Source organism: Miscanthus floridulus, chromosome 14, assembly GCF_019320115.1.
Source record: "Miscanthus floridulus cultivar M001 chromosome 14, ASM1932011v1, whole genome shotgun sequence".
In the NCBI taxonomy this organism is placed as follows: Eukaryota; Viridiplantae; Streptophyta; class Magnoliopsida; order Poales; family Poaceae; genus Miscanthus; species Miscanthus floridulus.
In genome coordinates, this window is record NC_089593.1 from 78236038 (window position 1) to 78247351 (window position 11314).

The window sequence follows — 11314 nt, forward strand, 5'->3', positions numbered from 1 at the left end:
ATGGTTTTTCGAGCGCCCATTTTTCTAGCTTTACCGAGTGCTGTGACCATGGCATTCGGCAACGGGGTCCTTTGCCGAGTGCAGCACTCGCAAAGTGAACCAAAACGGCAATTTTTAATTTTTTTACATTCCATCATGACAAATACATTCATACAAATATATATCACATATATATCTCATTCATCACATATATATCTCATCCATCACATATATATCTCATCCATCCACACATCCATCCGCACATATCACATCCATCACAATATATATCACATATACAATAATAAGTGCTCAAGTCCATCCAAATAAATCCACAAGTCCATCGTAAGTCCATCAAAGTCCACAAGTGCATCACAAGTATATCACAAGTCCATCACCAAGTGAACAACAAATGAAAAAAATACAACGTGCACTCATCTCGGGCACTACGACTGTGGTGAAGGCCCAGCTCCATCATTCGGAGGTGCATGAGGTGGATTATTCGAACCACCGTCAGATGGAGACTGCACAAAGGAGAAAAGATTGCATGTGAGACAAGATTATTTGGATAGCTAATCTAGGAAGGTAGAGTCCATACAAGCAAAGCACAAGCGAAAGTAAAACTTTCATACTCACAGGAGTAGTTGCAGCTGCAGGACGCGGAGGCGGAGGTGGAACCAATAGCCCAGCTGGTAGAGAGAAGCCCACACGTTGCCCAAGCCCTTGTAGGAACTCCGTAATGTCCGTCAGCCTCTGCGCCTGGGCCTGCCTCTCAGCCCTCTCGGCCTCCAGCTGGGCCGCCATCCTCTACTGCCCGGCCTCCAGCTCCTGACGTTGCCTCATTTCTTGTTCCAGCCGGGCCTACAATATTTCACTCCAATGTTTCAGTAATGCAAAGCTAATTAAGGTGTGTAAAGATCAATGTATGATGAGTAAAACAGGAATAGCCTCGAGTGTGTCGACCCGGTGCTGTGCAGCGGTCTGCCGTGTGAGAATGGCCGGGCTCTTGCTCGTGCTTCGTGCTCGGATCTGGGAGAGAGAGGGAGTAGAGGTCGTGTCGATGACGCCGTCGCCAAGCCAGAACCACCCATGCTTCGTGCCTTGCCCCGCCCTCATGATGGCCTCTCCATCGAAGTCCTAGGTGCTCGGATCATGGTCTGGCCCATGGAGCGACCTCGCCACCTCAGTGTACTCACTGATGCGGGAGTGGACGCTCGAGTTCGTGTATGCCTTGGGTGGGTCCTCTAGGTTGAAGGAGACGTCGGACGTCGCCTTGCCCTTGTGGGCCATACACCATGCTTGGAAGTCCGAGCAAGCCTGGCCACTATATGACGCCGACTGCGAGAAAGACAACATGATGATTAGAAATTAGGCAAAACTGAGCGTCACAATAGATAAATGAATTCGCGTACCCATGCTTGTTTGTATCCGGCGAGGCTGCAGCTGCCTTGATGGTGTGCTGGACCTTGCATCTGCAAACGACGGTCCTGGGCATCCCTGTGCATCTTGAGGTACTCCTCCGTGAACCACCTCTCCACCATCATCGCCCAGCACTCGGGATACGCTTGGCACCACCAGGGAATCATCTACACGTCATCAAGTATTGGACATATAAGAAGATCAAATTAAATCAACTTAATCTTAAAATGAATCAATATTGATGTTCTTCATTTACCTCAAGGTACTGCTCCCGGGTCAGCTGCATCTCTCTTGCATCTTTCTTGGTTTTCCTCTCTCCAAGCTTCGACCCGTAGTAAGTTACGATGGCCTGGATGCGCACCTCGTGATGCATGTCGGTGATGAGTTTTTTTTACAGGCTTTGGTAGTCACCTGCTCCGCCCTGGCCTCAAATCCCTCCTCGCATCTGTAATAAGTCTGCATACAAAAGCGATGTATCCATTCATTATTTCAAGAAAAGTCCAATGAATGCGATGTATTGAGCAATGTTGTGCGAGTGAGACTTTCACCCACGCTGCCTTGTTGGGGTACTCCGCATCGAGGGCGACAGCGTAGTGGTCAAACGAGTAGGATGGCTCCGTCTTCGATGCGTACGTGACAATGCCAGGGAAGTGTTGCCTGCACAAAAGACCCAGGATGCCGTTGACTAGCCGTGCGCTACCACCCGACACAACCACCCAGTTCCTGCACAAGTGATTAAGAAAAATTATTAGTTTTTTTCATCATATCATATGAAGTAGTGGTGATAACATATAAAGTTACTTACTTTTGCCTTTCGGGGCGAATCACTGGACGTTGGTGAGGAAGCGGAACCTGTGGGAGGCTCGCGGGACCTCGCAAGTAGACACTCGAAGAGGAGTCGGAAGAAGTGGAACCCGTGCCTGCCACCTCGCACTCGTCGTCCTTGTGCGGCCCCTCCTCCTCCAGCTCCTCCTCACGTGGCGTGGGAGGAGGCGGCCCCCTCCTGCGGCTGGCGGTCCTCCTCCTCCTCCTGTCCGATCCCTCCGCCGCCCCTCCGCCTCCTCCTGCAGCCGGCGTGGTCTTTGGTAAAACGAGTTCATGGACCTATGACGGTCGCCCGCCATCTTTGTTCAACCACCTGCAATAAAAAAGAAAAACAAGACGTAATTAGAAATAGGTGCAAAAATGAACAAAACATAAGTAGCTCCTTGGCACAAAGCTAGCGGAATAAGTAGCTCAACTCTGCCAGCACTTGTTTAGATGCAGCGCTCCTTGGAAATTTTTATAAGGTTTTACGTCGTCCCGTCCCGTGTGCAAGGTCTGTTTAGATGCAGCGCTGCCAGGCAAATGCATCCTGGCGCCAGCGTCAAAATCGGACACCTGGGATGGATGCCTGGACACAAAGCTCCCATACAAACAGGCCCTAATTTTGTTTATGTTGTGATGGGCTCAATGTTGCTTATGAAAACAAGTAGTAAGATTTTTTAGAATGAGTTACATATATATATATATATATATATATATATATATATATATATATATATATATATATATATATATATATATATATATATATATATATATATGAGAACCGTTAAAATTTTAATTAGTTTCTTCAGTTGTTGTAGCTCATCGCTTGATACAATGTGCAAGAACTGTAACACATAAGAAAAAAGTCTGCCAATGAAAACATGGCTAGTGAGAAAAATGGTATATATATATTTGCCTTTACTTGGTTTTGTTTTTTGTATGATGTTTAGCTAGATGTTCATTCATATTCATATCCTCGCAAAAAAATAATGTTCATTCATATAATTTGACAAGTCATAATGAAATAGAAAGATTTGATTGAAATGCTTGAACTAACCACAGGGAAAGTTAACCCCATTCCAGTACAATAATTGCTCATTAATTTTGAAGAAGACCCATCGTGCTATCTTCTCTATTAATATTCAAAGAATCTTGGATATTAACTATGTTATATCACTAAAAAATGAGTTCACACTTTTTTATTTAGCATTTTTCCTTTTCTCCGACATATCTATGGCTTGACACTGTTTCTAGATGGGGTAGATACATCTGTTTTTTTTCACAAATAATCGGTCATTTTTCTTCTTCTCTAACATTGTAAGGCTTCTCAGTACTTCTAGATGGTAGGTAGATACTTATCTGCTTTTTCCACAAATAGTCGGTGAAACAGAGAGATTATTTGGACAAACTCTAGGTAAATGACCAGCCTTAGATCCAAGGAAATTGTGCATGGAAGAGACATGTAATTGAAACTTATCTATTCTAGAAGAGAGCACATGAAAAATACAGTGAGACATTCGCATAAAGAAAGGGTACAGAAGCATACAACTATACATTGAGAACCTAAATTAGTTGTTATCAACATATTTATAGAGTCAACTATACACCAGATTAATTAAACTGTATATGATCATATCAACTAATAACTAATCCGTCCGTCCGAAAAAAGCAAGACACACTACAGGATTTATAGGACATGTTAGTGGTCAAGCAAAATGAATCAAAGGATCAGACCAGAGCTGGTGCCGAGGACAATCCGCGCGACGTCCACGACGAGCTGCTGGTAGTGGCCCGGACGCCGCCTCCTCCTCCTTCCTCCTTCCTCCTTCCTCCTTCCTCCTCCTTCTCTTCCTCCTTCTTCCTCCTTCCTCCTCTCCTCCTCTCCTCCTCCTCCTCTCTTTCTCCTCCACCTCCGGCGGCAGCGCTGGCACGGGCGCGGGCGCGGGCGGGTGCATGTGTGCGGTGTGTGTGGGCCGGCTGGGCCGGGAGGTTAAATCCCCCCTATGCCGAGTGCCCCCGATCTGGCACTCGGCAAAGTTTTTTTAATTTTTTAATTCTTTGCCGAGTACCACCTGGCCTGGCACTCGGCAAAGGTTTTTTTTAAAAAAAATCTTTGCCGAGTGCCCCCGGACTGGCACTCGATAAAGAGGGGTTTTTAATTTTTTTAAAATCTTTGCCGAGTCATACGTCCTGGCACTCGGCAAATCGGTGATTCGCCGAGTGTCATTTTTAACACTCGGCAAACCATATTTTTTTCACTTTTGACCTCTAAACTTTTTCTACAGTCCTCATACAATACCTGGTACTCCATGTTCCCATGTGGCACATTTCTCGGACTTTTTCTATATTTCTTTAATTTATTTCATTTAATTGAATTTTCTTGAATAATTCAAATTATAACTGCTAGTCATTCGAATAATGAAAAAAATGAATGGAAAAAATGATATTCATGTTATTTAGTATAATGTGAGCCGTATCCAGGACCAGACCACCAATTTCGAACATCTTATTCACGAAACATGACCACGAACTTGCGGTCGAGTTGTTTTTAAATTCTATAAAAAGCAAACAAAGTCAAAAAATCATGAAACTTGTCAAGATGTCATGATATCATATATGGAGGCTGTGATAAAATTTTGAGAAGGTTTCGCGTAAGTTGTCACGTACGATGCTTGCAAACCGAAGAATCTCCGAAGAAGTTTTATGATTTCGTGAAGAGGTCGACGAGGTGGTAAGCATAGTACATGACAACGTGCACGAAATCTTCTAAAATTTTTATCATAGCCTCCACATACGATATCACGACATCTCAACAAGTTTCATGATTTTCGGACTTCGTTTGCTTTTTATAGAATTTAAAAATACTTCGCACGCAAGTTCGCGGTCATGTTTTGTGAACAAGATGTCCGAAATTTCGGGTCCGTTCTTGGTACGACCTCACACTACACTCAGTAACATGACTATCATTTTTTGAATCATTAAATTCCATTATTCGTACCATGTGCAGTTCAAATTTATATTTTTCAAAAAATTCAAGTAAACGAAATAAAGTAACTAAATATATCAAAAAGCCACAAAAAATCCCCAAATTCTAACGAGGAGTTCCTGGTACATTAAAAGGGCTGCACAAAAAATTTGGAGGCCAAAAATAAAAAAAAACTTTGCCGAGCGCCGGGGCATGGCACTCGGCAAAGGGGGTCTTTGCCGAGTGCCAACAATAACGCGCTCGGCAAACAGGGTTTTTTAATTTTTTTTAGAAATTTTCTCTTTGCCGAGTGCCTTCACAAGGGCACTCGACAAAGGTATTTTAAAAAAATATATATAATTTTTTAATTCCTCCCTTTGCCAAGTGCCGAAGCTGTTAGGCTCTCGGCAAAGACATTTCAAAAAAAAAATATTGAATCTTTGCCGAGCGCCGTGTCAGGGGCACTCGGCAAAGTATTTTCCAAAAAAAAAATCTTTGCCGAGTGTCTAACAGCAGGCACTCGGCAAAGAAAGACGTGGCCGAACACCGTTATGCGGGGCAGCCTATGCTGAGTGCCTGCGCTTTTGCCGAGAGCCTAACACTTGGTAAAGAAGTCCTTTGCCGAGTGCCTTTTTTTGCCGAGTGCCCAGCACTCGGCAAATGATTCTTTGCCGAGTGCGGCACTCGGCAAAGAAGGTCTTTGTCGAGTGCCTGATTTTTGACACTCGGCAAAGCAGTTTGCACTCGGCAAAGGCCCTGTTTCCAGTAGGATGTGATTGTCTTTTCGTCTCGTGTTCCTAGACAGTTGCAAAGGAAGACAAATTGCTACATGCATGTATGGATGGATATATAAAACTGCAAGCTTATGATCAAACGATGAAGAATAATTGTGGTGATGTCGCTCGTTATGAAATTAGCTTCATAGTAATAAATGATTTTTGTGGCCTTCATTTATATAGGTTATATAGACACGTCGACCGCTGTCGATTTACAGTAGGAAAACGTGACCAATTTAAACACATTGTATTAGAATTTAGAACACTTGATACATAAGGCACAGGCCAAAACCATATTATAACTCACATATAACTCAATGAGACAGAATGTTATAACATTTGCACACATCACTACTTACTATTTGTATCTATCCCTCCTTATACATGTACAGACATGGAGAGATGCAGAAGATGATGATACAGAAGCAAAGCAAGCAGGTGCTAGTAGCTAGGCAGCTGCCACCCTCCTATAAGCCACCATTACTTTTCCTTTGGGGGATGCCACTAGCTTGTTCCAGTCTGTCTCAGGGAAAGGAGACTCCAAGTTGAGCTCAAAATTTCTAAGCAAATAGCTCCATATCACCTTGATTTGCATATACCCAAATGCTTCCCCGACACAGCTATGCCTTCCACCACCAAACCCCGTGAAAGAGAACTTGCCACCAACTTTGTCTTCCTCTCTATTCAGACTAAACCTGTCCAGGTCATACACACCAGGGTCCTTGTAGATGTAGGGCAGGTAGTTGTTGAACAGTGCAGGGCTTACAAGCGTGTGCCCTCCCGGAATCTCATACTCAGCGCCGTCTTTGGTGCGCAGCGTGAAGCTCTTGTGCACCTTGCGAAGAAACACCGGTAACAAAGGGTGCATACGCAGGGCTTCCTTGATGCAACGGCGCAGGACATTCATCTGTAGCAGCGCGTTGTAGTCTATCCGGTCCCCATGTCTCCTAGTGATCTCCTTTTGCTCCTCAATGGCTGCTGTCAGCCACTTGCCATTGGTGAGCAGGCGAGCTCCGGTCCAGGTGCTAGTGACGGAGGTGGTGTGCTTTCCAAGAAAGAGCAGCATGATGGCGAGGCCAGTGACCTCCGCTTCGGTTGTGGGGCGGCCGTCCTTATACCTAGAATCTATTAAATTCTGTAGAACATCCCCTTCGGTCCGGTTTGAGCTCTTGCGTGATCTCATGACCTCAGTGAATAGCTTTGAGAGCTTGGCCCGTGCTCTGTCACGCCGGCGGTTCGTCGGAGTTGGGGCGTAAGGGAACAAGACGCTGGCTAGACTCATGCCGCCGTTGAGCTCTCGAAACAACGTGTGGACCTCGTCAAACATGTTCTCCCGGATCTCCCTCCCAAGAAGGCATCGGCTTGAGATTAACATGAGTAGTTGCTCAAACTCATGTTTTAAATCAACTACACCCTGCTGGCCCCATGTTGCAAAGTAATCCTGTACACGTCATCGTTCATTCAAAAATTAATTAACAACAACTCTGTCGTCGTCAGTTTAGATTAATTATTAATGCCTCTTTCATTTCATGTAGCTATTATGTAGAAGCAACAAATTAACATGTACGAGTAGTAAAAAAAAGAGCTAGTTAGGTAGGGATACATGCATACTGACCTCTACTTCATGAAGCATTGGATCCATGTAACTTCGTAGCTTTGAAAGTTTCAGTGCATCATTGTGGAACCGCATCTGCTCATTGCGGGTGGCGAGATCTACGCCAAAGCCAACCTCTTTGCCAATCATGGGCACAATGAAATCCAGCGTATTACCATGACTAATCTCTGACTCTAACCCTTGAAAAAAATGATCCAAGACCTCAGGCCCAACTAAGAATGTTATGTTCACTCTGAAGAATCTTAAAGTGAACACACTCCCCAACGCTCTATATTGGTCATGAACCATTGCTTGCAGACCCTTGGTAAGGCCAACATGCACAAGTTTTATTAGAGAAGCACCATTCACAACTGGTGGACGAGCCCTATTACATACTGGCTGAAACGTAGCCTTTCTTCCGGTTACAATAATCTTGGTCACTACTGCGGTGATGAAAATAACAACTACGGTAGTAACCCATATGGCAATATTTGTCAAATCCATGCTGCTATAACAAATAGTGGTGGAGCCAAATACACTGCAGCTTGGCAAAAGGATATGCTGCAAGAATAATATGAAAAAATGCGTTGGAATTGACATCAAACCATCTTGAAAGTATATTGGACATGAATAGTGAAATAATAAAGCAAATATATATAGGGAAATAGGTATTTAATTTGCTAGGAAGCCACATAAAGATATTATATATATACATATGGATCAAATCGTTAGGGTTCAGTTTTTGGAAAACTGTCAGGTATGCACTAGGAGTCTCTCATCAATGACTAAGGTTATTGCATCAGTAATATCAAAGGCAAATATGACATCTTTTGCGAAAAAGGCAAATATGACATTAAATACTTAGCTTCCAACCAGTATTTTTCTTTTGGTGTAGGAAATCGGGTACCTTTTTGAGATAAAGTTTAAATGCTGGATCGCATGGAGGAAGTATGGAGCAAAGAGTTTCTTGTAGTTGCTTCATCAATATCATGATTTGTTAGCTCAACCTTTCTAAGGAACTCAGAGAGACGGAACATACATGCATACGTTTCGTAGGGAATGAATGTGCCGGTTATGAGAACGTGTGCATTAATACTATATTGAGATAAAAATTCCCATAAGAAAATAAAGAGAAGACTAGAACTCCAGTTATACCTTCAATTGATTCAAAGGAGTTCTCTCAGCGCTGGGTGATGATGTGAAGCAATGATGACGACCAAGGGAAAAGCATCAATCTGGAGTTTTGAACTGCAATCCCACATATGTTTCCTAGACCCTCTAAACTGAAGGTTTGTTGCTGCTGTTAGTGTTAACATCTGACTTATATATAGAGAGAGGGATGAGCTAGTCACTGAAATAAACTACAGACAACTCAGGTGTGTATATAAATAAACCGACAGGCCCAATTATTTGAGAGTTGTATATAAAAAGCTGGGTAGTAAAAAATGGTGGTTGCACCTTCTGCCACCTCGTTAACTACTAGCTACCAATTGGAATCTGTCCTTGCATGAAAGGAATATTAGTTGAGTTTCTTTATTAGCTGATTATGTGTAACACCCTAAAATTTACACTTTATTAAATAGAGTTAAAATAGATTTTATTTATGCTTTGTTATACACATTAAAACATAGACAAAATAATAGTTCTCTTTAAATTAAAATCAACTATAAGGTTAGCAACTTGTTTTTGCATTTCATGCAGCTGCATTTGTTTTTGTATTGCTTTGGTGCGGAGTAATTCAAAACCCAGTTGAATTCTCCTTTGTTTGAGTGTTAAAAAAAAATGAAAAGCCTTTTTTCCCTCCTCCCTTTTTCTTCTTTCTGGCCCGCAGCAGAAGCAGCCCGGCCCAGCTCTACTTCCTCCTCCTTCTGGCCCAGGCTTGTGAGGCCAGCTCCCCACCCACACGCACAGGCCCAGGGCAAGCGGCCAGGTAGCCAGCAGCGCCCCTTCCCGGTGTGCTCCCTCTCTGCCACACCGACTCCGCGCTCTCGTCCAATGATGTGTGGGGCCCACACGTCATACCTGTCACCCACCTTGGGCTCTCTCCTCCCTATCCTCTACGCATGATCGCGTTCCCGAGTGACCCAGCCCTACCAACGTGGATCGAGCCAGCGCGCAGACCAAGCGCCCACATCCTCCGTGCCACCCTTGCCAAGCCGCAGCCACTCCCTTTCCCCGGTCTCCCGCCCGCCAGATCATGACCGCCATGGCCGGCATGCCAAGCTTGAGACCCGGCCTCTTCCCTCTCTCCACCCCTCCTCTGCTACTCCAGTGGCCTAGAAAAACCTCGCGCACTCTTTTCCTCATCTAGCAGCGCCGCAACAAGCCCTTGCCGAGTTTCACCCTTCTGCTATTGATCTCCTAGTAGAAGGCACCCTGAGCCCTCTACAGGGTCGAGATGGCGGACTAGAGGGGGGTGAATAGTCATTTCTAAAAATTAAACTTACCGGCTAATCGAAATAAATATGGAATTAAAACTATCGATATAGCTAAGACTACACCCCTCTAACTAGTTCTCAAGCACCTTATAAAAGATCCTAATTAAGCAACTGCTAGGCTAGTTTGAGCTCACCTAAATAATTCTAGTAGTAAGGTCACACAAACCTATGCAACTAGTACTTTAGGCAACAGAAAAGTTCCTACACAAACTAGTATGCAAAAGCACAAAGCCTAAGCTCACTAGCAATGCTCAATAATAAGGCTACACAAGCCAAATTAGAGAGCTCAAAATTATTTAGCTACACAAACTAAGCAATGTAAGGCTACTCAAGCCAACTAGTTACGCAATGGAGCTACTTCTATGCTACATAAGCTAACTAGTTACAAGAGCAACTACACAGGCACAATATATGAACAAGTATAAACAATCTTGTGTAAGGAGAATGCAAACCAATGGGAAGACAATGTTGATATGGTGATTTTTATCTCGAGGTTCACTTGTTTGCCAACAAGCTAGTCCCCATTGTGTCGGCCGTTCACTTAGTGGTTCGCGAGCTAATAGGCACCACGCCTAGCCCAACACTTGGGTGCCGTAAGAACCTACTCAAGTGATCACTTGGAAGTTCACGCGCTAATAGGCACCATGCCTAGCCCAACAATTGGGCGCCATAAGAACTTCCACAAATGATGGCAACTCAATGACACGCTCAGTAGAGTTCCTCTTCGCAGCTCTCGTGGGGCGAGCACAATACCCCTCACAATCTCTTCTTCAGAGCACCGCACAAGCTTCCTTGCGTGCTTCTACGGAGATCACGCCACCAAGCCGTCTAGGAGGTGGCAACCTTCAAGAGTAACAAGCACCACCGGCTTGCAACTCGATGTAATCTCGCAATACAATCGCACTAGAATCACTCACTCATAATTGACTCACACTCTTGCAAGCAAAAGTGAGTTAGAGGGCTTCCAAGCACCCTCAAGCATGGACACAAAGTCTCCTAAGGTGCTTAACCTTAACTAAGCCCGAGCTCCACCTCTATTTATAGCTACAAAGCCAAATAGAGCCGTTACCCCTTCATTAGGCTGATTGCATCCGCACCGGATGCACTACCAGTACTGACAGGACGCTCTGACCAGCGTCCGGTGCGCCACGTGTTGCGCGCATGTTAGTCGACCATCTGAATCAAACCGTTGGCGCCCAACGGCTCATGCCACCTCAGCGTACGATCAATGACCGGACTCGCTTGTCCCAGCGTCCAATCACTGCGCAGAGAGCTCCAAAATGGTGATTCGTTTTGTGACTCCATGAAGGTAACTGACGAGTGCAGTTATTATCAT

The 11314-nt window shown here is 44.4% G+C and overlaps 1 protein-coding gene across 1 annotated transcript; it reads right to left on the reverse strand.

The window, feature by feature from the left end:
* Positions 1 to 6394: 6394 nt before the first annotated feature.
* On the reverse strand, positions 6395 to 8060 carry LOC136503827 (obtusifoliol 14-alpha demethylase-like). The gene is made up of 3 exons (XM_066498781.1): positions 7676 to 8060; positions 7562 to 7636; positions 6395 to 7387 (listed from the first exon to the last, which is right to left on the reverse strand). Exons 1-3 carry the CDS (start codon positions 8042 to 8044, stop codon positions 6395 to 6397), a joined length of 1437 nt encoding a protein of 478 aa, XP_066354878.1. The 5' UTR covers positions 8045 to 8060.
* Positions 8061 to 11314: the final 3254 nt, after the last annotated feature.